At 36.8% G+C, this 27,363-nt stretch overlaps 1 protein-coding gene across 1 annotated transcript in view; it reads left to right on the top strand.

The window, feature by feature from the left end:
* Pola1 (DNA polymerase alpha 1, catalytic subunit) overlaps window positions 1-27,363 on the top strand; it is a 357,662-nt gene that overhangs the window by 104,449 nt on the left and 225,850 nt on the right. Inside the window, exons 27-28 of the mRNA XM_045140429.1 lie at window positions 26,184-26,216; window positions 26,950-27,042. Of these exons, the coding sequence (XP_044996364.1) occupies window positions 26,184-26,216; window positions 26,950-27,042 (126 nt within the window). The remainder of the gene's footprint in view (window positions 1-26,183; window positions 26,217-26,949; window positions 27,043-27,363) is intronic.

Below are 27,363 nucleotides of genomic sequence, written 5' to 3'. Positions count from 1 at the left end.
CTGTATAGTACATAAAGAGAACAAAAGCATTAAAAGTGAATAATGTGGGCTGGAGAGATGGCTTAGTGGTTAAGCGCTTGCCTGTGAAGCCTAAGGACCCTGGTTCGAGGCTCGGTTCCCCAGGTCCCACGTTAGCCAGATGCACAAGGGGGCGCACGCATCTGGAGTTCGTTTGCAGTGGCTGGAAGCCCTGGCGCGCCCATTCTCTCTCTCTCTCTCCATCTGTCTTTCTCTCTATGTCTGTCGCTCTCAAATAAATAAATAAATAAATGAACAAAAAAAAATTTAAAAAAGAAAAAGTGAATAATGTCATGCAAATTGTCGTTGAGATTGGGATTAAAGGTGTGTGCCACCACATCTGACTCTTATTTTTATTTATTTTTTTATGAGAGAGATTGAGAATTAGTGCACCAGGGCCTCTAGCCACTGCAATCAAACTCCGGACAGTGTGCCACCTTGTGCATATATGCGTGTGTCACCTTGTGCATATGGTTTATGTGTGTTCTAGGGAATTGAACCTAAGTCCTTAGTCTTCACAGGTAAGCTCTGTAACTGCTAAGCCATCTCTCCAGCCCCCTACTTATTTACTTTATTTTTTTTCAATTTTATTTTATTTTGTTTTATTTATTGAGAGAGAGAGAGAGAATGAATATGGGTACACCAGGGCCTCTAGCCACTGCAAATGAACTCCAGATACATGTGCCCCCTTGTGCATCTTGTTTATGTGGGTCCTGAGGAATTGAGCCAGGATCCTTTGGTTTTGCAGGTAAACACCTTAACTGCTAAGGCATCTCTCCAGTCCAGCCTACTTATTTACTTTTATGTTTGTGGTCTGAGCTATGGGTCCATATCCAAAATATTGCCAAGACCACTGTCAAGGTTTTTCTCAATTTTTTTAGGAACTTTTGCCATCAGATCTTAATTCAAATAAGGTCTTTAATCCACTTTTAGTTGATTTTTAGATGTGATAGGAGAAACAGCACATTTTATTTTATTTTTAATTTATTTTTATTAGTTATGGACATACTTAATACGTAAATAATACATGTTGGTACCATCCTTTCTGAAGAGGCCTTACTTGTTGGAGATGCAGGTCAACCCCATGGGTGTTGTGGGTCATGCATTATGGGGGCAGCAGTCAGTTATGGGGGCGAGGCACTGTCTCTGTGCATAATGTTCCAACTTCTGGCTCTAACAATCTTTCTACAACCTCTTCCACAAAATTCCGTGAGCCATGTTGGGAGCATTTTACGTCTACCTCAGTGATGGGCTCTTAGGAGCCTCTGGGTCTCTGGTTTGGTAGCTGTTGAGTATTCTCAGTGTCTATCTCCTTCACCCTTGTGCTGATATCAGGTTCTCTAAGAAAGCAGCACTTTTGCTCATTTCCTCAGCTCCTCTGTGGTTTCAGCTGGGGCTGGGGTGGAGTGTACTGGGTCATTTACCTCCTCAGGACCAGATCCTATCTGAGGAATAGAAGCAAAATCTCCAACAGAGGGCTGGAGAGATGGCTTAGTGGTTAAGCGCTCGCCTGTGAAGCCTAAGGACCCTGGTTCGAGGCTTGGTTCCCCAGGTCCCACGTTAGCCAGATGCACAAGGGGCACACGTGTCTGGAGTTCGTTTGCAGAGGCTGGAAGCCCTGGCGCGCCCATTCTCTCTCTCTCCCTCTATCTGTCTTTCTCTCTATGTCTGTCGCTCTCAAATAAATAAATAAAAAATGAACCAAAAAAAATTAAAAAAAAAAAATCTCCAACAGAGAGTGAAGTCAGCACTGTTTAAATGGGATAAGCATTATTAATTTAGAGAGAATTTAATGGGTGTAGACCATCTTATAGCCCAATATTATTAGGAGCTTGATATTGAAAAGCAAAATTTTATTCTTTTGCCTCATGTGAATATCCAAGTATTTCAGTGCCATTCTACATGGCCAGCATTACTTTCATACAAAATTAGGTGAGGATAATAGAGAAAATTTCAGGTAACTGTTCCTGATAACATACATGGAAAAATCTTCAACAATATACTATCAAACTAAATTCAGTAGTCCATTAATATTATGTATGACTGTCAAGCAAACTTTACTCGTGGAATGCCAAAATGGATCTATACCTAGCAATAAATAAATGAGATACATATTAGCAGGAGGTTAAGCATTTAACAAAATTCAAGAGTCTTTCATGGAAAAAAAACTGCTAACAGCTTAAAGAAAAAAGGAACGTGCCTCAACTCAATACAGGCTGTATTTGTCAAACCCATAGCAAATATCATAGTCAGAAGTCCTCTTGAGAGTGGAAATAGGAAGAAGTTGGCATATCCTCATCAGGTTATTCAATATAGGACTGGAAGTCCTAGCCTGAACCATTAAGTATGAAAAGGAAATAAAAGAAGATATCTGTATCAGAAAGGAAGAAGCTAAATTGTCTTCTCGGAGAACATGATCATTTATATGTAGAAAATCTCCAAGACTCCAACAAATCATGTTAGAACTAATACATGAACTCAATAAAATTTTAGGAAACAAAAATCAATGTTCACTGGGCGTGGTGCTGCATGCATTTAATCCCAGCATTTGGGAGGTAGAAGTAGGAGGATTACTGTGAGTTCGAGGCCACCTTGTTACTACAGAGTGAGTCCCAGGTCAGCCTGGGCTAGAGTGAGACCCTGCCTCCACAAAACAAACAAAATCAACATGCAAAAATGAGTTGTGTTCTTATGCATTAGAAGTTATCCAAAAAAATTAAAAAAAGTTGGGCGTGGTGGCACACACCTTTAATCCCAGCACTTGGGAGGCAAAGGTAGGAGGATCACCATGAGTTCAAGGCTGCCCTGAGACTACATAGTGAATTCCAGGTCAGCCTGGGCTAGAATGAGACCCTACCTCAAAAAACCAAGAATAAATAAATAAAAATAAAATAATAAAAAAAAAATTAAAAAAGATTCTAAGAGAACAATCCATTTATAGTAGCACCAAGAGAATAAAGTAGAGATGGGTGTGGTGGTACCCACCTTTAATCCTAGTACTTGGAAGGCTGAGATAGGATTACTGTGAGTTCAAGGCCAGCCTGAGACTACATAGTGAATTCAGTTTAGCCTGGGTTAGAGTGAGTCCCTACTGCAAAAAAAAAATAAAATAAAATAAAATAAAATAAAATAGATACGATGGGTGCAACATAGTGGTAGAACACTTTTACAGGTAACTCTGTCCCTGGATTATTAAAAAGGTTTTTCTACTTCTTGAGGTAATGTGTAATTGTGTAATGTTCACATAGAAGGCAAATATTCCCCCTTTTATTTCTAATTTCATTTTAGATATTCTTTGCTGAAAAATATGCTTGTTATGAGCATGAGTATAGAAAAGAAATTTTTATTCATATTTAAAGAATATCAGTAATAAAAACATTTCCTTAGCTTTGACAAAGAACAGACTTTGTTTAAGGGTTAGGTATGTCTATGGAAATGACTCTTGTTAAAAACTAAGGAATAAAATATAATTCATCTTGTCTTGTGTAAGGAAAATTGTCCTAACTTGCAAGCTTCAGAGTGCCTAATTTACATTTAAAGCTAGAGTAATGAAGTCTTTAATTTTTGCCAGAAACTCCCATTTCTTTCCCAAATATATTCTGTCAGAAAAAAAGCTCATTATTTTGCATGGCAGTGTGTCTTTGCTGATGCAGAAAAGCAACATGATTCAGGATAAAGGATTAATTTAAACTTTCTTGTGTGTGCTTTTGAAGAAAATTAAAATTATTTCTAGGGATCAGAAGTTGGGTTCACAGAGCACATCAAAAACAATAGCCTTATCCTGGCGAATTTCAAAGGAAGGATATAGGTTTCTTCTCACCAAGAGCAACAACAGTTGTCATGAATATCAAATTAAAATTTGAGAACTTTAGACCTCATAGAAACTATAGGTGCAGAGGGACTGAAGTGTATTTTTGTAAGCACATAGGAATACCTTGTTTTCATTTATTTAAATAACTCTAAATGTTATAGTGCAAATTACCCTTTTATTCATACTCTTTGATTTAGTAATAAGTGACACTACCTTTTTGTTTGAATGCTTTGTAGAATTGCTTTTTTTTAAAATTAGTTATTTATTTATTTGAGAGCAACAGACAGAGAGAAAGATGCAGGTAGAGAGAGAGAGAGAGAATGGGCGCGCCAGGGCCTCCAGCCACTGCAAACAAACTCCAGACGCTTGCGCCTCCTAGTGCATCTGGCTAACGTGGGTCCTGGGGATTGGAGCCTTGAACCAGGGTTCTTAGGCTCCACAAGCAAGCGATTAACTGCTAAGCCATCTCTCCAGCCCAGAATTGCTTGTTTAATTTTAATTTTTTATGTTTATTTATTTGAGAGAGAGAGAAAACATGAATGGGCACTCCAGGGCCTTTAGCTGCTACATAAGGCAGTCCAGATGCATGTGTCCCCTTGTGCATCTGGCTTACATGGCTTCTGGAGAATTGAACCTGGGTCCTTTGGCTTTGTATTCAAGTGCCTTAACTGCTAAGCCATCACTCCAGCACACTTGTTTAATTAATAACATGTTCTAAACAATAAGAATATTTGAAGATATCTCCTTTCTATCTCATTGCTGGTTTTCTTTCATACTGTTCAGTATCTTTCTGATTTTCAAACACAGAAATGGTTGATGTTGGTTTTTCTAGAGCTCCCTACTCATATGTTACCTCTCTGACCCATGCTGCTAACTGTGGGTTGTCTCCAGTATTTGTGTTCATTCCAAAAATCTTTATGCCTGTTCTGATATTAGCTTTTATCTTCCTTCCTATTCTCATCCCCAGCTTCATCTTTCTTTAATTATCCCCAATAGGATTAAATCTTAGTTTGTACAATTTGTATTTGCTGAAACTGAATGAAGATTTGAAGTTGCCCCCCAAAAATATACAAGTAAATTCCAGTATGTAAGTTAAACTTAATAAGATTAGACATGAGAAAATAGTGTCATATTTTCCAAGTGCATTGGCTTTTTCTGTCTGTCTGTTTACTTGTTTTTCAAGCCAGGGTCTCACTTTAGCCCAGGCTGATCTGGAACTCACTCTGTATCCTCCAGTCTGGCCTTGAACTCATAGTCAACTTCTTACCTCAGCGTCCTTAGTGCTGGGATTAAAGGTGTATGCCACCCTGCCTGGCTTTCCAAATACATTGGAATATGAGTGCCCTCAAACACTTTACACATGCACCCTCACATGTAAATATAAATGATATTTGACCTAAGAATAGCTTGCAGTTGTTAAGCTGCCCAAGAACTTTGAAAGCTTCCAATACAGATGCAAAACCAGTCAGCATGCTTGCTATCAGTCAGTGAGTATCATAATAATTAATTGAGCACCACTTTGGATTTATGACCAAGTGGAATTATTTATAGCCTTTTGGCATGTAATTAGTTCTGAAGACAAAAATCTTTAGCAATAATCCAGGATACAAGTTGTAAATAAAGGTAGTGGTTAACTGCTAGTTTCTGAATCCATGTTTGTGTCACCTACCCCTTATCCCCATTTCTTGGTCCTTGGGGGCTATCCCAGATGGGGTGGGAATATTATTGACCTTCTCAGTTGTACCAGACTAGTAGTCCTCTGAGTTTGGAGGAAGCAAAAACAACAGAAAGAGTTTGGACGTTTATTGATAAAACTACATTTCCTGTTGAAGTTTGATTGTTGTCTTTTAATTTTTTTTGATTTGCACTTTTTATATTAGAAGACATCATGCATACTGACAGTATATGCTGCACCTTTCTAATTTTAGAAGACATAAACCAGAGTGTACTGAGCATTATCCTGTGTGGAGTTCTTATCCTGTCAAAGAAGTTCACAAAAGATAATATAGGAAATTTAAGATTTTTTTTTGCCCTACCTTAGTATCCATTATAGTTGTAGTTTTAAATTTTTCTTATGATCATCCCTGTAAAATGGATTGCATGTTTACTCATTAATAAGTAGTTAGATTTTTATACTGGGTTTGGGAATAGTTGGATAAGATATGTGAAATAGACACAGTTATTACAGCACTCCTGCAACAGGAAATATCAAAGCTACTGCCATAGTTTATCAGAAATCAGGAGAAAGAATTTTTTTTTTTTTAATAATTGACCTGAAAGAGCTGAAGTTCTAAGTAAGATGTGGTTGCTACTCATTACCTCTTTTCTTTCTGTGGACAAGGCTGCTTTTTAATGGCATGTTCTCTAAACAGCTGTTAAGCACTCTCTTTCCCAATACCACAGACCACATCTGTTCCCACTGTTGATTAGATAGAGGGTGGAGAAAGAAGAGAGGCTGTAGCATGTGTAATTACCAGTAATTAATTCTTGTTGAGCCTTCTCATTTCCTTCTATTCTAACCCCACCTACTCTTCTTCCTGTCTCTGTTGTAAATCCTGTTTCATGTTGGATACTTGTAGAAAATAATCATAATGGCTATACAGCTGTTTTTCTAAAATTTTATATTCACCTTCCAGTGAAGCTTTTATTTTAGTTTAGGTGTTTTTTTTGTTTTTTGTTTTTTTTTTTTTTTCAGTTTGGTGGCAAAATCTCCAGATAACACACACCAAACAAAAAAATACTGAAGTAACTGGATGTGACAGTTTGAATAGATGGTCCCCAATATATTCAGTGCTTTATTAGTTTGTAGTTTGGATCTGCAGCCACCTGGCTGGAGGAGGTGTCATTGGGCTGATTTTAATGTGTGGTAGTGGCTTTGAAATTCCAATCTAAAGATATGCAAAGTGTTTAATTCCACCTGAAGTTCTTGAGGTATGTTGAGTGGCTTTAGCTTTTGGCTTGTGGCTCTTTTTCTCTCTCTGCTTGGACCCCTGAAAACATGCCAGCTTCTTCTGCCATTATAGAACTTCCCCTGGATCTGTAAACTTCAATAAATATCCCTTCCTCCATAACTGTGCCTGGTCTGGAAGTTCATCTCAGTGAATCTGAAGCTGTCTGCGACACTGAACAGACCTCTTAAGGCTAGCTTTCCTGTGTCCTTATGTTCTGTTTTGGTACAATTTACATATTTTTTAAACAAAAAATCTTTGTTAAACGAACTACTGCAAAGCAGGATTGAAGGTGTAGTCTAATTAGAAACCTAGAGCAGAAACATGGAAATATAACCATGTAAGCTAAAATATAATAATAGTAACAGATAATTTTAAGATCTTATAAGCTATGTAGATGGTATTCTACTATTTTTATTTTTCCTTGCAATGAAATGTTTAATGTAAATAAAACTTAGAACATTTTTATTTAATACGTCAAAGAGGTATGTCATAAATTTGTTGTTTAAAGACAGTTCACAAGGATATCTAATTTACAAATCTTAGAAGCCTAGATTTTCAAGACATGAAGGTTCTTGTGAGCCTGCTTTCAGGAGAGTGGAGAGTAGAGTTTCAAATATGACATTTAAAGACTGCTTTTGTTTAAAAATTTATTTGATCAGTCAGAATCCCAGCAAGAAAGAGATGACACTGGTACCAATAGGATTTGCTAAAGGAATGACTTAGAAACATTTGTGAAATCACATGAGAACTATGTGAACTCTAGGGCAGTGTTTTCCTCATAGATGGGAGCAAGAAGGTTCCTGATTATGAGTGAGTAAATCCATGTCTACCTGGAAAAATCCAGGTAAATCTATCTGACCCCTCGAGGAGGGAGAGAGCCATGATGATTATGAAGGGAAAACAGTGAAGTTCCTTTGAGTCCATGAAGGTAGATACTCATATTTTGGGTGAATTTTCTAAACCAAGAAATATCCATTACTTTGTGTAAAAAGATTTTACTGACTTATGAAAGAAAAATTTGGGTTTTCAAAGTGAATCCACAAGGTTGACTAGATTTTATATATTAAGCATATAGTAGCCAAGACCTAAAAGATAAATAACTGAAGCCATTGTCAATAATTGGGGTGTAGATTAAAACTTCCTGAAGTTCACAGATAGAGATTCTTAGAGGGATGACTGAATTACAAAGAAATATGCAATCTAGTCTCTCAATTAGAACATATCTGTCATGACACTATTGACAACTGAATTTTACCTAGATTGCCAGGCATCTGTCCCTGGCTGGAGATTTGTTGCTATTTTCTTTCTAATGTAATAGTAGAGGCAAGGACATTTAACTGATGATATCAGAAAGCATCCATCCCCATCTTCTTTTTTTAGGCACTCATTTTTTAAAATTTATCAATACTATTCCATGTGGGATCATTTGAAGACAGCCATACCTACAAAGAGAAGGTTTAATAGGTAATCCATTGGTTTGGGACTTGCTATTATTCCTCAGTCTTCCTGTATATCTATCTATCGATCTCTATCTATCTATCTATCTATCTATCTATCTATCTATCTATCTATCTATCTATCTACCTACCTACCTACCTACCTACCTACCTACCTATCTATCTATCTTACCTATCTATCTATCTAGTTTAACTCATGGATTCAATTTCTTTCATTTTCAAACAGTGAGAAGTGGTCATGTTGTCCTTCACATCCTTCTATGCTAGTAAAAGACCTTTTATACTTCAGTCAGTATTGAACCCCTTGTAAATAGTCAACTAGATTTTTGTAAGGTTACTCTAAGATTGTAAGATTGAGACAGAAAAGTGCATCATTAGAAAATCTTGACTATTAAGTATTTAGTCTTCAGATTAAAATATAACTTGGGATGGTTGCTTATATCCAAAAGGATTGGATGGAGAATTTAGAAATAAAGAAGAGTAGGGGAATTGTAAATACTAGTCCAGGAGCTGGAGCAACTAAAAGAATATCAGTAATATTTCTTTACTAGAGCAAGGGTCCTGGAAGGTTCTGGTAATTCTAAAATGATCACCATTAATACTCATGAACAATAGTTATGCAATTTAGCTTTATATCTAACATCTTGGAATCAGCTGTCTACTAGTTTCACAAACATTCTTTTGTCATTTCATTTTGAACTGATGGTTAATATTGTCAGCTTCACGGGCTTAGTATCATCATGGAAGCAAACATCTGTGAGAAACTTTCTAGTGTAGCCTAATGGAGGTGGCAAGATGCACCCAAGATGTGGGTGGCACCATGCCATGGACTGTATGAAAAGGAGAAAGCAAGCTGAGCAACAGCATTTATCACTCTCTGCTTCCTGACCACTGGTACAATGTGACCAGCTGTTTCATGTCCCTGGAACTATGGCTTTTCTGCAGTAATGCACTCTGACCTCACTACCCTTTGCAAAAGCCAAAAGTCAGAGGTTTGTCTTTGACATTTCTTTCTTTTCCGCACTTCCAACATTTAAACTTTCACCATGTCCTGACTGCTTTTCACTTGGCTGTATGATTACCTTCGTGTCTGTGAATATAGCATCTCTCCTCTGGACTATTGCTTCTGTTTCACACTTGCCACAGCCCATTCTTCATGCAGCTGCTTCCTTGATTGTTTTAGAATAGGATCAATAGGATCATGCATTTCTTTTTCTCATCCTAGCACCTGTAAAAGTACTCCTCACATAGTAGGAACTCCATATTAGCTGGATAAACACTTGTGGTGGTTTGATTCAGGTGTCCCCCATAAACTTAGGTGTTCTGAATGCTAGGTTCCCACCTGATGGAGATTTGGGAATTAATGCTTCCTGGAGGGAATGTATTGTTGGGGGCCGGCTTATGGGTATTAAAGCCAGTTTCCCCTTGCCAGTGTTTGGCACACCCTCCTGTTGCTGTGGTCCACCTTATGTTGGCCAGGGAGTGATGTCCACCCTCTGCTCATGCCATCGTTTTCCCCTGCCATCGTGGAGCTTCCCCTCAAGCCTGTGAGCCAAAATAAACCTCTTTTTCCCAGAAGCTGCTCTTGGTTGGGTGATTTCTACCAGCAATGCAAACCGGACTACAACAACACTCTAAAATTATGATGGGTAAAATTCCATGTAGTCTATAAGTTGAACAACCTTTAGACTTCCCTAATTCAAACTAATGGTCTTTATTATTATTATTATTTTTTGTCCTCTACCTTGTGATGGATGGTTGGCATCTATTTTTAGAATGGTCACCAAAGTATTTTTATGTAGCACTGGAACGTAGCAAAACCAGTCACCCCTCTTTTGCAATCTTTTGATAGATCAAGGACACCAGAGATATGTTTGTGATGATTAATCTTCATTGTCAATTTGACTGAATTTGAATCACCAAGGGGACACAACTGAACCTACCTGTGAGTGCATTTCTAGAGAGGATTTACTAAGGAGGGAAACCTCACCTTTGAATGTAGGTGGCACAATCCCATATGCTGCAGTCCTGGATTAAGTAAAAACAGAAAGAAAAAAAAAGGAGAAAGACAGCTGAGTACCACCATTCCCTTTTCTCTACTGCCTGGTTTGTCAAATTGTAACCAAGCAGTCTCATGCTCCTGCTGCCATGGCCATGAGCTGCTCCCCGGCCATGCCTGTCCCACCATGATAGACTATATCTCTTCAAACTATGCACTAAAATAAATGCCTTCCTCCCCTTACATTTTTTTCTTGTTAGGTATTTGGTCACACCAACCAGAAAAGTAACACACAGAGATTTACCAAGTAGCTACCCATATTATTTATAGACCTGCTTGGCATTAATGTAGTTGTTCTGTATTTTGAGGAGGAGGCTACTCTTTTGAAGGCTCTGACCGTTTTGAAAATTGAGTGAAAACTGTGTATTTTTTATGCAGAAAACTCTTTATATATGTAAATCTAGAATTGTATAGAAAACTGGGAGTTTCTAGATTGAATCAAAATGAGAGTATGTCAATTTGAAAATAATTATTCAGAGTTATTGTTATTGTTTGTAAAATGGGATAAAATGTGTAAATGGGTTGAAACTTTGAAGTATGTAATTTAGAAATGTAAGTACCAATATTGACAGATAAGTTTATTGTAGGGAAGAAGTTATTGTTGCTTTATCAATGAAGGGTAGTTAGAATCATAAAGTATCTTCAGGCATAGGGAATTTTGAGACATTTTATTCATGTTTATAAATATAAATAGCAACACTAGTCAGTTTTGTGCTTTGACCCAGGTAGATACCTGTGTATGAGTCTACCATGAGGGGTTCTGTTGGTGGACATGGAATAGAGGAGGGAAATAGATGGATGGGGACATAGGAAGGAAGGAGACCAATTTATTAAGCATTTGTCTTTTTTATTCCTTATCTTGTTTTTTTTTTTTTTTTTTTTTTTTTTTGAATTTCCATTAAGCAGAAACCAAGGAAGATGTTCTTTTTTTTCTTTTTCTCTCCCTTTGACAGAAGTTCTTAGAAAAACTTCCCTAGCCTCTTAATCCATTTACTTTGAGGTTGAGGAGACTGGTGTTTTAGAAGTTAGTGTTCGGAGTGCTTGTATTCTTATTAATAATCTAAACCCAACATGCTTTGATAACTAATAAAAGCAGTTAGTATTTTGTCCAGCTACCTAAGCAGTAAGAGCAAGTGTGTATTGCTGTGGTACCACAGTAATGGATTTTCCTCCTTTTATAATATATTAAGTAAGCAGAAAATTTATCAGAACAAAGGCAATAAAAAAGTGATGTTTGCTAGTGGTAGTTTGAGATATTTCAGGATAGTTGAGATGTGAAGAAAAGCAATGTCCATATTTAGAAAGCTGCCTCAAACCCAAGAGTATCTATTGAAGCAAACTTGATGACAGACTTTTTTCCTCTTCATGAATCATTGTATTCCTATAAAAGCGAAAATTCCTCTTCATCTAAACAAATGGCTTCCACATCTGTTTTCTTAGTTTCTCAAAAGGGTGTCTTTGGCTTGCATTTTTTTAAAGTGTTTATCTGCTTAAAATGAAATATCATCAAAAGCCATTTGCACATCAAAATCCAAGTTGGTCTTCAGCTCATAAGAATTAGTCAAGAATAATCTGATGGTAGTGGTGGTATAGGGAGAGAAAGAAAATACATTTGTGTATTCTGCATAGGTAAGCTCTTCCTAATAAAACTTCAAATTTCATTGATTTATGTTTACTTGTACATGCCTTTTGGTTTTGAGGATTAATTGGTTAGGTAACCTTGTCATTAACAGAACATTCCAACATTTAATGCTCTAGGTTCAAAGTTCTGAAGACAAGGTATAAGTTAACAGCACGAGGATTACTGTTAGTCTCATTGATTAGGAACTTCTTTGATTTAAGTCGTTAAATTTTACTCCCATATTGTTCACCCTGTGCCATGTCACTAAGAGAAGCTTTCCATTAACTGGTTTGTAAAATGCTGCTGTGCTTTTTTGAAGCACTTGTTCGGTTCTCAGTCATATTTGAGTTTGAGCATTCTCAAGGGTTTTGGTTTTATCTTTTTTAATCTTTAGTCTCTTTTGGGTGACAAGCCACCATGCCCTTGAACCCATCCTGCCATTTAAAAATAAAGACTGAGAAGCAGCTGAAGTGTCGGCTCTTTTGCAGCTGACAGGAATCTGATCTACTGGTTGGATTCTTTATCTGGGTCCTGACATGCCACTGGTGTGTGTCTCATTCTAGCCATGCCATCTGCAGTCACACGGTCTAAGAAGATAGGAGCAGAGAACCTTGTCTCCAGAGGCAAGAAAGACAATCCCCCTCCCCCGTAATAGTCGGTCACAGGAATCCTGACTTCTCACTACCCAGTGGGATTTCTGGGCCTTGATTGAGGTGTTTATTTTTTAGAGAAGGGTGCACAGGCCCCTTCCACCCTTGCCCACTTCCTGAGCTACAGCTGTCAGTCCTGTCTAAACAGAGGCTTGCTCTAGAGTTAAAAGTTCATGAGAACTATGAGATTTTTGATGTTATAAAATAAAATCATTTATGAGTTAATCCTAGTTTCTTGAAAATATATAAATGATAAAATTTGAATACTGAGGAGAACCCATTCTGCCATGGTTTTTTTTTTTTTTTTTTTGAGATAGTATTTCATTCTATAGCCTAGTTGAACCTGGAACTCACTATGTAGCCCAGGCTGGTTTTGAACTCATGCTGCTCTTCATGTCTCAGTTTCCTGAGTGCTGGGATTACAGGTGTGAGCCACCATATCTGGCTTTGCCACTTTTCCTTTTATTGGATAAGTATAAATCAACTGCTAGCAATTAGGCAATTAGCACCAAGCTTGACATTAACACACACACACACACACACACACACACACACACACACACACAGACACACACACCACCTTTTCTCTTTTCAGCACAGAAGAGAGGCAAAGGAAAGGAAAATTATATCATAAGAGCTATAAAAAAAACTCTTGTGGTATATAAATTGGTTCTTGTTCAGTCTCTACTTGAAGCCTATCAGCATTGTCTCAAGAAAAGTGGTTCATGGAATGGCATGGTGCTCCCCTTTTTGACCTTGTTTAGAGGATTAATAGAACTATTTGTATTAAACACTACCCACCTACCTATTAGGTCACTATGTGGTGCCTGACTATCTGACTGGCAGTCTGCATGAGATTTGCCAGTGGCCCTTAGTTTGTGCGACACCTGTTAATCTTGACAGAAAGAATAGAGGCCCTATAGGTGAAAAGGAATGGAAGGTACTGAAGGAATGAGGGGCCAGGTGTCCCATGGAGCACCTGTCACTAGCTCCATTGGTTTTGGTGCTAGCCTGTGCCTAGTTTTCTTTTTTTCGTGTTGGACCTTTCCTGAGCTGTGCTATACATTTTTCAAGACTGTTAGCATCTGTGGGCTGACATTGCTCTGCCTTAGGCATGTATTTTATCTCTTTTTAAGTATTGGATTTCTTGTACCTGAGAAACCCTATATCCTCTCCACTGAGCACCTTAGCTTTCATCTCATCCCTCTTCATCTTTCTTTTCCCATTTTTCTCTGTGCTTAACGTCCCCTTATATGTAGTCTGCTTCCAATAACTTTTCTCTATCTTCTACCCCAGGGATCCCTATTGTGGTTTTTTTTTTTTTTTTTTTTTTTTGTGTGTGTGTGTGTGTATACATCTTTTTCCAATTGCTTATTTGTATTCCACTACATATTACACACCATAAGAGATAAAGGATCATTTCTGAGTTATTCTGCTTTATGTTTCATGCTATATTGTGCATGAGAAATTCAGTAAATCTTTGGTGCATGAATGAATGGCTTCTTGAGGCGCTAAACAAAAAGAATATAGTGTTTCCTTTTTGAGTCGTGAGCAATTTGAAAGAAATTTTTGGCAGTAATTAAATCTCATATAGATTTTATATTACTTCTGTGTTCCACACCTCCATCCTAAAGGACTGTTCTCAGCTTGATCTTTTTTTCTTTTATGTTATTAGAATGTAAAGAAGAAGATGGGACAGATGAAAAAGTCATTGATAAATGGGAACCTGTGATGTGATTGAATCCTTTTCTTTTCTTTTGGAGCCACTCTTACTCTAGTTCAGGCTGACCTGTAACTCACTGTAGTTCAGGCTGGCCTTGAATTAATCCACTGTACTCCAGCCTCTCTAGTGCTGAGATTGTAGGTGTGAGCCACCATGCTGAGCTTAATTCTTTTTTTTTTTTTTTTTGTAAATTTACAGTATGCATGTGGAGGTCAGAAGACAACTTCAAGGTTTCTGTGCTCCCCTTTTTGTGAGATAGGGTAAACTGCAAACAAATTGACAGACTGCAAAAGAACATCAGACTTACGTGGCCTGTGAACTCTTCCTCCCATTGTTATAGGCATGTTAGGATCATACATAGATGTACCATTTTGCATCTGGCTTTATGTGGGTGCTGGCAAGTTGAATACAGGGCTTTGCAAGAAAGTTTCTTTAATCACTGAACCATCTCCCCAGGTTGATTCTTAAATATATTTATTCTAACAGTATAGCCAAACAAATATCTATAGCAAATGTTTCTCTACGTAATTAGCACTAATATCTTTACTTACATCATCTTTTTGAAAGAAGACTTTTGTCTTTCAAGTGGGCCCCTCTGTTTTAAACATATCTAGCCCATAGAATTGGTTTTCTGAATTTGTAATAAAATGGAGGTGGGAAAGGATACATTTTGTGAAAAATAAAGAGTTGCTCTAAGAGACCATGTACAAAGTATGGACACTATAAAACAGAATTTAGTATGTAACTCTTTTTTCTGTTTTCTCTTTTTATTTTTTCTCAATTTTTTATTAACATTTTCCATGATTATAAAAAGTATCCCATGGTAATACCCCCCCTACTTTCCCCTTTGAAATTCCTCTTGTACTTCACAAAGATATTACCTTCTGAGATATTAGGCCTAAAAGTTCATCCTCACACTGGGTTGTAAGTCAGTGGTAGTATACTTTGCTGGTATGCACAAAGGGAGGACTTAGGTATAATTCCTATTACTGCAAAATAGAAAAGTTCTTCCTTCTCTTACATAGTTGGGCATGGAAAGTAATGACAGGCAGTCCAGTAACTATCTTATTTTGCATTGACCCTAAAAAGGAGATTTGCAAAAGTAAAAAAAAAAAAAAAAAAAAAAAAAAAAAAAAAAAAAAAATTGCTTCGGTCAAAATGGCAACAGCATTTCATTGGTTACTTTCCAACGTCATGTTCTCCAGACCACCAGCTATGTGCTACTCCAGGATTGAGCTTCAGGTCGTGTGCTTAGTGATGATAAGTGACAACCCATTAGACCTGCCATTTGTAGAGGTTGAGAGCTTGAAGTTTTCCAGTCAGATTTTCCCATGACCTCAGTTATAAAGAAAATGTTGCAGATTCTAGAAAATGCTAATGTCCTTTATAGCTGTAAGTAGTATCTTGATTGCAGTGCTTCAGAATTGCCCAACTTCATTATCTGAGCATAGCCAGCCTGACGCCTCCTTCTCAAATAGACAATTATGATCAATTAAGCACTTTCAGGCCTTATAGAATGCTTAATTTTATTAGTCAATTATTTGTGCTTTGAAAGAGTTAATGGTAGCTACCCAAGCCATTATTAGAAATTAGAATGTCCCAAAATAGAAAGGCTATTTCCTTTGTGTGTGGCACTGCAGTGGAAAATGCCAAGCATAGTTTTTACTGAGTTAAAGGGTGAGGGAAGGCGGGGTGGGGGAGAAAGTTACATGTAAATCATTTAGCCATTAACCTAATGGGTGGGTTTATAAATCCTATTACTGTAAGCCCTTTTCATTTCCACTGAGGCCTGGTGCATGCTTGATTCCACTAATGTAAAATTCATTCCATCTAAGTGATTACTGAAGTAAGACATTTTGAATCAATTTTAATCAGGTTGTGTGAAACTTGCTTGAGCGCTGATGTTCACTAAAGCACATACGTAGTTTGGCCATGTCTTAATTGGCCCTCCAGATGAGTTATAGGATGGATCAATCAGAGACCCAAATCTCTGAGCCTTTGGACATGTGCATGCTTTTCTGTCAGGAAAATGCACTGTAGACAGGGACACAAAAATGTCTAGCTCAAAAAAAAAGGGGCAAAAACCATTTGGGTGGGAGGGCTTTTTTTAGTTTCATAGACAGTATGTGGATACTAATGGTCCAGAAAGCTCTATTCTTGTCACAAATTAAAGTTTCAAATTTGATGAAGTAAATGGACTTTCTCAAAAAAAAAAAAAACACCTATAGGCATATATTCAAACTTTTGCTGACAATTTTCAGAGGTTTCCAGAATTTTCACTGACCTTAGGTTAATATCTTCTGTTATAGTTAATCTTCATATTTTGGGACTTATTTTCGTTGTGTTGATGAATAGATTAGGTTCAAGTGTGTTTTTAAGGCCATTTCTACAAGCTCTCCAGGCTGGTATGTCAGATCTACCTCAAGTCTGCAAGTATTGCTTGTACATTCAAGTGAAACATACATGATGTGGACTTCCAAATCATAGGTTAAAGTGGAGGAAGAATAGGAAGTAAGCATGTCATGAAGGATATGTGAAACGTAAATGTGAAGCTTTTTTTAAAAAGTCATAATACTAGCCAAGCATGGTAGCACACGCCTTTAACCTTGGGCAGCAGAGTTTCTGTGTGTTTAAGGCCAGCCAGGGACTACAGAGTGCATTCCAGATTAGCCTGGGCTAGAGCTAGACCCTACCTTAATCCCCTCTACCCCCATAAGTCATAATATGAGTTTTTATACTTTTTATTTTTATTTTTTTAGAGAGAGAGAATGGGCATGCCAGGGCCTCAGCCACTACAATTGAACTCCAGATGCTTGTGCCACCTAGTGGACATGTGTGACCTTGTGCTTGTGTGTCTGGCTTATTTGGGATCTGGAGAGTCAAACATGGTTCCTTAGGCTTCACAGACAAGAGTCTTAACTGCTAAGCCATCTCTCCAGCCCATAATATGAGATTTTAAAAATCCATAGGAGGGCTGGAGAGATGGCTTAACAGTTAAGGCACTTACTTGCAAAGCTTAAGGACCCATATTCAATTTCCCAGTACCCATGTAAGCCAGATGTACAAGGTGGCACATGCATGTAGAGTTTGGTTGAAGTGGCCAGAGGCCCTGGCATGCCCATTCTCTCTCTCTCTCTAATTAAATGAATAAAATAGTTTAAAGAAAGAATTGTTTAAAACCCATGGGAAAATAAATATTCTGGGGACAAGAAATTATAAGACAAATAAGGGGATTCAATTTAAAATTGGATGCCATTTGTGGTATTCTAGAGTTTTAGATCAAAATAAGAGCCCTTTCAAATTGTAGGGCAATAATTGAGAGATACTCTGAAATATCAGGTGTCTATTGGGGAGGAGAAACCTTTGAATGTGTTTACTCACTGTATTTTATATTCTTTACACATGTCCTACCAGAAGATCTAGGTTGTAACAAGCAAAATCTCTTTATTTGGAAATAAGAGTTGTATAGCAGAAGTACACTTCTGTTCTTGTTTATAATTAATAGGCCTTTATTGTTGGGGTACAAATTCATTTCTTTTGAGTGAATGTTTGTTTATATAACACATTTGCATTTAAAGGTAGCATCAAAAACTATTTCACTCTTTATTTATTGTGTGGAAAGAGCCATCATGTAAGTGTACTGTGTGGGGGTTTAATTACTGTTTTTATAACCAACCTTAGGGTTTTCTTGTATAGATGCACTTTTGATTGATAATAGCTTTATTCTACATGGACCACTGGGGATTTTCCTCTTTATTTCCTATATCCTATGAGACAATTATTTATTGAATAAATTCAGATATTTTATTGGGCTTGATTGCTATGACATGATCTCTGCCTGTAATTTGCTTATAGTCTCTTAATCTTAGCTTTCATAACAGGGTATATTGCTGTGCACAGAGGAGATAGTATGTCCATTTATATCATTGGGTTGGAGCGGCCAGAAAGGACTTTGCTGACAGTGTGAAGTTCCTTATACAGTAAAGAGATATTAATTAATAACCCAAATTGAGAACTATTTATATCCCAAAACATATACAAAATAAACTATATATGTTTTTCTTTTTTATCACAGTACCCCTTGGTAAGAAAGCTTGATTTGCTGTTATTTTATACTTGAATTGGTGGCTTAGAAAAGTTACATTGTTTGTGTGGAATCAATCAGTTTATACACCTTGCTGAGTTAGGCTTTGAACTCAACAGAACCAGTAAGGGTGAGGGTGTGTGCGTGTGCATACATGCATGCTGTCTCTGAAAAGAACCAGTAAGTGTGTGTGTGCACACACGTACACACACACATACACACACAATTGTATCATGCAGTCATGTTTCATGGGCTCTACCAGTCCAAAATTTGAAGGTCATGTATGCAGGCTAGAGACTCAGGACAAGTTGATGTTGTGGTTCAACTTGGAAGGCACACTGAAGTAGGCCCTTCTCTCTCATAGAAAAAAAAATTTTTTTAACCTAAAGCAAAATATATTCAAAATGACATGTAGGCTGGTATTTGACCAAGTATCTGGGTACTCTGACCTAGCCAAGCTGACACAAAGTTAATCATCACATAGTTTGGCTTCCTAACCAAAAGGCTTAACTAGTATGAAGAAAAATGTATGTGAAGAGATAGAAGCAAAAAATGAACAAAATATACTTAATGTGCATAAAATATGATGTCAAGACTGAGTTGATGGACAAATGTGGGGAACATTAGAAGTGACTTCAACGAGATTATGATTCTTAGGGTCAAGATAATGGGCTTGAATTTCCCTTTCAAGGAGGGCATTTTAGGGGAAAAAAAAGTGCTGACTAAGTGTGAAGAATGCCTTAGAAGGTCCTGATGTTAGAGATAGGTAGACTGAAGAGGGTCTGAAGGAATGATCTATTTGAAAGATAAAGTCTCGTTTAGGGACATGCTGATTCATTGAATTTGAAAGAAAACCAGACCTTTGTCTGCTAAGCATCTCACAGTGCATATCTTTTTTTTATGTTTTTTAATTAATTAATTTATTTATTTGAGAGCGACAGACACAGAGAGAGAGATAGAGGGAGAGAGAGAGAATGGGCGCACCAGGGCTTCCAGCCTCTGCAAACGAACTCCAGACGCGTGCGCCCCCTTGTGCATCTGGCTAACGTGGGACCTGGGGAACCGAGCCTCGAACAGGGGTCCTTAGGCTTCATAGGCAAGCGCTTAACCGCTAAGCCATCTCTCCAGCCCTCACAGTGCATATCTTGCAGGATAGCACTACATGGTGAAGAATGATCTGTCTTCAAATGTTAGTACTGTAAAGGTTGAAGAACCATGATGTATTTGTAGATGTATATCTGTAGTCTCTGGGAGTGGAGGACAAATCTCAATAGAAGGTGTGGGAAGTTTCTGTGTACTGTAGACGTATCTACTCAGTTATACATACTGAGTGCATAAAGCTATATGCAGACAACTTTTGAGCACTAACATTGTCAGTTACATAACAACTACACTGCATTTTAAAGGCAATATAGAGTATGGAAATCCATCCTTGCAGCATTAATTTTTCTTCATGGATATATTGGTTCATTCTCTAATATTAGAGGTTAGTGCTATTCAATGATAAAACAAACAAATCTGCTGAAGACATTTGTATACAACAAAATTGGGATTGCAGGATTTTATATCTAGGAAGAACTCCAACTTCCTTAAAAATAAATAAATGAGGATGTTGAGACACACAGAAAAGGAAACCAGCTTGGTCCCAAGTAATGTAGCTGGTAATTGGCTGTTTAAATCAGGACTCTGATTTTAGACCCCTGGTTTAAAACCAATATTTGTACAATAGCTCATCTTTTCAGAACCCCTTTTCAGCATACAGTTCTTTCTATTTCCACCCAGCTCAGGAAACTAGGTGCTGGTAACTCCCAAGTTTTGGAGAAAGCTAAAACTAAGGTTAAAGGCAGTAAGTTACTCAGTATCACAAAAGCATTAATTGAGGAGAAAGAAAGTAGGATAGTTATAAAATCCACAGTTCTTATTTCTTGAGCATTTTGGAAGACACATAAATGAATTAAGAATAAAAGTAGATGGGGGGGCTGGAGAGATGGCTCAGTGGTTCAGGCACTTGCTTTCATAGCTTAATGACCAGGGTTCAAATCCCCAGTATCTACACATGCATCTGGAGTTCGTGTGCAATGGCTAGAGGCCCGGTCACACTTATTCATTCTCATTCTCTGTCTTTATGCCTGCAAATAAATAAAAATTTAAAAAAATCTGATAAGAAAAAGGCAAGCTAAAATGAAGAGAGTGAAATACATGTTCAAATGGGATAACTGAGTAATACCGAGCCCTGCTTGGGAGCTGCTGAAACTTGGAATAAGGAGGGCTTAGGTAATAGATTACCAAATATAATACTTACATTTTTTCTACTTTTTTCTTCCCTGTCCTTCAAAACCCTTCAGTTTGCTATCCCTATGCTACTAGTGTTTTTTTTTTAATTTCCCAGTTTATTTCTAATTTTATGTCGTAAGCATCAGAAGATTTCTAAATCCATTGAGATTTCAGTTGAAATTCTGTGTATGCATTATCTATTTAGAATTTGACCTTATACAACATAGTTTTAGTTTGTAGGATCTTCATTGTGTTTGATAACAGAATCTTGTTAGTCAGTAGGACTATAGTAAGCATACATTTTTGGAGTAAATTCTTGAAGGATTTATTCAACTATGGAAAGCTGATATTTTCTCTTTCATGTATAAAGTTAATAAAAACTATTAATCTGTAACAGCATCTAAACTATTTCATAATCTTTGAATGTAATGCAAGACAGAGTATAAATACCCAAGTGCCATTCTGGATATGGTAGGAGAACCTATAAATACACATCTCAGTTAAGTAGTGTTAGGTTGCTATTGTTGTTAACCTGGGCATAGCAAAATTTGTGCTTACTGTTTAATAAGCTACATATTTGTTTTCTTTAGAAAGCAAATTTTGATATTTATTTTGAATTTCTTTTCCAGTTTCCACCACCGTTTTCCAGCTTTCAAAGGCTCTTATTGGGGTTAAAATACCTTTTCATATTATTTTAATTATTGCTGCCCTACCCCCATCCCTTTCCTGTTTCCCCCTCCTCTCTTTCCTAACAGCACTGTTCTGCAAAGCATGCAATGATTGATATGATGGCAGTGCTGTCATTCTTTTTAACCAAAAAAAAGTCATTTTTGTTCTAGTTATTTTAATAGAGTCCCATTAAAGATGTATTGCTGACTGAAATATCGGCATGAAGGGCTCTCACTGAGCTGAGCCCAGGAATTAAGAAGTCAGGAAATCGGCTGCTGCATTGCAAGAGAGCCTTGTGTGACACCGAATCTCCTGATTGGGGAGATCATTACTGCTATTATGACTCGACTTGCGTAGGAATTTTAAATTCCATCTGAATGTCAGTAATAACCCTCTTAGCAAATTATCCTGAATAAAATCACGAAGGCATTTTATATAATAGGTGTTGAATTACTGGATAGATTTGCTAATTAAATACTCTTTGTTCTGCTGCAGTTGACATTACAGGGTAAGATCTTGAACAATTATTCTCAACAGCTGTACTTTGTTAAGGGAAAAATTAACCACAAAGTTTATTTTTTTACACTTGAAGTTGGCAGATTTTTGAAATGTGCTTGAAAAAATTCTATCATCCAATTGGTAATGAGTAGATAAATATGCAGGTGTTGCTGTGAAATCAGATAACTGCAGACTGCCTTATTAATGAATTTAACAAGCTTTTATAGCCCTGTTTTGTGGCCATTGGCACTTACAAAATGATTTTCTGTCAGAATGGGTAGCTTTAATATTAGGCTAGTCACTTTGAAGTGAACTTATGAGCGGTCATCTTGTAATCATTGTACCTTATGTTCACTAGATTTTTTTTTCTGGATACCTGTGGCTAAAAATGCATTTCCTTAGTGGGGAAAATATCTCTAATATACAAGTTTTTATTTTCTTCTAGAATGTTCATATGGGTTGGGTTTCTTAACAAGGTAATGGGACATAATAAACCAAAAATGAAACCAGTGGTACAGTTCCTATGTCAAGTGCTTCCATGACTAGTTCTGTTACTTGGCTTAAAGTCTCTGAGCCTAATTTTCCTCATCTGTCACATAGGGCCTAGGATTATACTCTTAGTCTACAAATGTTTATTAGTAGTTCTCATGCAGCAGTCTCTCTGTTAGATATAAGATTTTGGTCATGCTCAGTATATCCAACAGCAGAGCCCTCCCTAGTGAGAAACTTGAATTGAGGATAGGGCCTGGAGGCAACCTTGGAGTGATCCTGCTCATTAGTACCTGGGTATGCCACTGGACTGGAGAGGTCCCATGGTACCTATTATGTAGAACTGTTTAATGGAGAAGGATGAGAAGGTGGGAGGATTGGCTTAGTTGTTAGATTTGACAGGCTGTTTTGCATGAGCAAAGAAAAAGAATCATGAGAAGATGAGAGCATTGCCACCAGCTTCTGGTGAGGATCATTAGAAAAGATGATGATTCAAACTATCCACAAAATTCAACACAGGTTCAATGGACACCTGTTAGACTACGTGCATTAACAATATTAAAATATAACCTTTGACCTACTGAGTCCACTTGTAGGACTATAATGATAAAAGGTAAGAAACAGCATAAATGATCAGGTACTAGTTGAATAAATTATGATCTTTTCATATAATAGAGTAGGAAATAGACATTAGAAAACAGGTAATTGTTTAAGTATGGATTTGTCATTATCACTAAGAAGAAAATGCTAGTTGAAAAATAAAAAACAGTTACAGCACAAAGTTTAACATTTTGGTGGGGGAAAGAATAGCCACCAGAGGAAAAAAAATGTTTCATTAGTAGACCTAATATTGGGTATGGAAATGGTTGTGAGTTGATGGCAAGTTATAGTGGAGGTGGATGATAGATTTGAAAGATGTAAGTTGCCAGTTCATACTGAAGGTGCACTCAGACATGACAGTTGAGGTTTGGTACACATTGTGAGAAGAGAGTAGCAAAAACTGATTACTGAATATGTAGTGAAAGGTTAACAAATTGTTCTGGAGCTACTTTTCTTGTAGATAGCAGTTGCCTTAGTAGCTTAGTTTCCTTATAGAATTGCCCATTATGATGAGGAAAGCTAAAATTTGTATGGAAGGGGCAGAGGTTGGAGAGGACTCTTGATAAGTAGTTCTGTCCTCACTTTAATTAACTTGATGGGTCAACCTCATTATTCCCCTTTTCCCAAAGAAACTTGTCAAGTATTCTCCCACAATGCATCTCCCTGTAATTTAAAAGTTAAAAAAATGAAATGGAGAATAGTGATTTTTTAAAATATTAATTGAATTTTAGTGCTTGATAGAAAAATAGTTGAAATTAATGTGGGACCTATCAGTCACCTGCACCCAATTTTTGACTGCCTGTTTGAATGTGGTCTATAGTTTGGTATAAACATAACCCCTAACTTGTATAAGCTTATGAGAAAGGGAACAATCATTGCTAGATGAATTGCATGCACAGGTCAATGAGAGATCACTTGGGGCTGGGACAGTCACCTGATACTCTATGGAATAAGGTTTGATTTGAGCTGATGGTAAATTGCAGTCATGAGCAAAAACTATGAAGAAATGAGTCTGTATGTGGTTACTGTTGGAAGACCAGAAAGTTTTTCTTACTCATTTAGAGGTTTTGGGAAGGCACTGGCAGCTAAACTGGTAGAGTTTTACATTTGGGTTTAGATGCAGCTCTAGATGCAGCTCTAGACTTTAGACTTGATCATGTAGGTCTTGAAAACGTTTAAGAGATTCGTACTGATTCAGGTCAAGTTCATGAGCCTTTAGAAAGTTAGAATATAGATTCACAGGTATCATTTAGTTAACTTTCAGTCACAATCACATAGCCATGTAGTCCTGTGCATCTTCAGCGTGTTTACTCAGCCCCTCAGGCAGAGCCCTTCACGGTCACTGTGGTGGATGCTGCTGCTCCAAGTGGCTCAGAGTCTACCAGTCAGAATTTCTTCCCATTTCGCATGAGGAGGGAAAGCCTTTCAGAGAAGTTTCCTAGAGGAATACCTTTGATTAGCAAAAGTAGAATTGTTACATGCACATGCCTAAGTTGATAATTGTTCTTAGAATGGAATTACCATGATTGGAATAGACCAATTCTAAGAATCATCTGGGGTACTCATTTTAGAAAATCTTTTGGGCCAGTTATGACAAGGGGTGGGATATTTGTTTTTGGACAGAAAAGTAGAACTGTTTAATCAATTTCAGTATGTTACCACTCTATCACAGTATCATAGTAGTTCTATCACAGTAATTATCAACATTGGACACAGGGAGAGTTTGTGTGCCAGGAGCATTTGTCAGAGTTTAGAAGAGTTTTTGGTTTTCACATATTTGATATTTTAAAGGGTATATAGTGATTTCACTGACAGCCAATACTAAAATCACTGGCTTAGCTTAATTAGAATTTACCATGAGCACCCAAAGCAGGGAAGGGCTTTCTTCTCTCAGAGCTTAATGGATATCTGAACAAAGTTGGCCAAGTACTAAGAAAGAAGAGTAGGCAATTAAAATAGGAAGTGATGGATAAATATAAAAGATGTTGCAAAGACACGATTAATGTGCAGGGCAAGAATATCAAAGTGAAACCATGAGATTTCAGCTTAGGTGATAAGGAAGGAGAAAGAAGCATAAATGAAATAAAGCTTGTATCTGTCTTATTAGAAAAGTGATTTGTGGTTTATGCTGATTCATTGAGGAAGGATGATAGTAAAATGGCAATGTCATGGAGTGACTACTCCCCCTATACTGTCCTGGGGCCAGAGTGCTTGGGTTCTTTCATTTACCGTGACTGTGACAAATTAATTTCTGTGTGTCTTTTGGCATTTAACAAATGGAGATAGTAATAGGAGATACTACTTGGAGATACAGGGGAGAGAACAATGAAGAAATTCAGGTGTTCTCAGTATAGTCCCTGGCGTGCAGGTTTTAATATCTCTCTGTGTTTCTGTCCTCACTATGATATATTATTACTGTTTCAGAGGTCTTCACCTATTACATGTGTTGTTTCTGATCTGGACAATGATAATTTATATCTGTATGTACACTATGACCTGTATGTCTCTAGCTTGTAGCAGTTGGGCCTGGAGACCAACTAGGTCTTTTCACAGCTATTATCCACATGTTTGTCTTCATTCACTGATGACTATACAACATTTTTACTGGACACCGTGCTAGCTCCAAGCCATATAGTGGAAATCTATTCTTCCTTTAAGAAATTTAATCTAGAGAAGATTTTTAAATCAAGAGGACCATTTTATTGTTTGTTTGTTGTTTGTTTTCAAAGTAGGGCCTCACTCTAGCCCAGGCTGACCTGGAATTCACTCTGTATTTTCAGAGTGGCATCGAACTTATGGTAATCCTTCTATCTCTGCCTCCCAAGTGCTGGGATTACAGGTGTGAACCACTATGCCTGGCTTGTTTTTTTTTTTTTTTTTTTTTTTTTTTTTTTTTTTTTTACTTTTTTTTACTTTTTTAAGAACCTGAATACCAGTGATTAAGAATTGTCAGATTTAGAATGCTCTGTTAAGCTCATTTTAGGCATGCAGTTGTATTAAATATTAGCAATGACAATAAGTTTGCATTTTGCTTTATTATAAAAGAATCTTTTATTATAGGTGTTTATGATAGATATATTTAGAGATATTGATATGTGTCTGCTTGCATATTTCTCTTGAGAATCAACTTAGAAGCAAACTTATGTTGGTGTTATTATTTTTAGAGTGGTTGTTAGGAACCCTTCAAGGGGATGGCAGGAACTACCTGTCTTTTGTATACACAAAATTTATGTCTTTATAAGTATTTAATGTATTAATGTTGACTTCTGTTTTATTTAGATTTTGATGCATACGAAAGAGATGGTACAGAAGGTAATGCTGAGCATTTTCATTATATAACAACTCTTAAATATCATACCTAGTGACTTTTTGTGTTCAAGGAAAATTATAACACAAACATACTGGAAATTGCTTCTTAGGATGCCTAGTTTACATTTATAATCCCTCCTAATGGATTACAGCTTTTTTTCTTATACCAACACTGATATGATCTAGCCCCTGCTTGAAGCCTATGTGTGAGTGTTTCAGGCAAATTAGTAACAGTGCTAATTAGAGTTTATTTCCATGCCTTTATATTGCATGTGCTCCAGTGTTGTTTGTTATGATTGATTTTTTGGCACTCTTCATATTCTACTAAATAGGGTTTGAGAATATAATATAGATTTGTGGCCCAGAATTTAAAAAATCCACTTCTTAAATTTCCATGACCACTAAGTATGTGGTATAGTGGATAAATATAGACCCTGTTTCCTAGATTTGTATTTAAATTCCATATTCTGTTTCAATTGAAACTATATATAGATAATTCTTTTCCATTCAACATTTTTAAAGAAAATTTGGGAGTTTTTCTTTATCTAATTCTGTTTCCATTTCTAGTTCTTGTGGGCTTAATCCTCATTTATACACCATGAAAGTACAGATAGTAACATAAAGTTTTAGAACATTAATGGAAGTTATCATTGTTAGTGTGGGGAATCTTTAGTTTCATTGCGTACATTGGCAATGCATTTTTGTTATTAATGTTCATAACTTTTATTTTTACTAGATGAATCTTGAAGTTATTTATGGAGATACAGATTCAATTATGATAAATACAAATAGCACCAATTTGGAAGAAGTATTTAAATTGGGAAACAAGGTGAGATATTTGAGATGTTCTATTTTACTATTTTTATAAATTCTATTATGGTATTTGTAAATACCATAAAATCATACACATATGCATATATGTGCTTCTGAAAATAGTTCATTTGGCTCCCTTAAATTCTTCATTCTCTTTTTAAAATATTTATTTATTTAATTTTTATTAACGTTTTCCATGATTATAAAAAATATCCCATGGTAATACCCTCCCTCCCACCATTCTCTTATTTTTATTACTTTCTGCTTTGTTTATTTTCAAGGTAAAATTTAAAGTAGTGGGTGTTCCTTACCAGATAGATACAATTATCCTTTGAAA

This window comes from Jaculus jaculus, chromosome X (genome assembly GCF_020740685.1).
Source record: "Jaculus jaculus isolate mJacJac1 chromosome X, mJacJac1.mat.Y.cur, whole genome shotgun sequence".
Classification (NCBI taxonomy): Eukaryota; Metazoa; Chordata; class Mammalia; order Rodentia; family Dipodidae; genus Jaculus; species Jaculus jaculus.
Note: the sequence above shows the minus strand (reverse complement) of the source record. Positions and strands in the feature narration are given on the sequence as shown.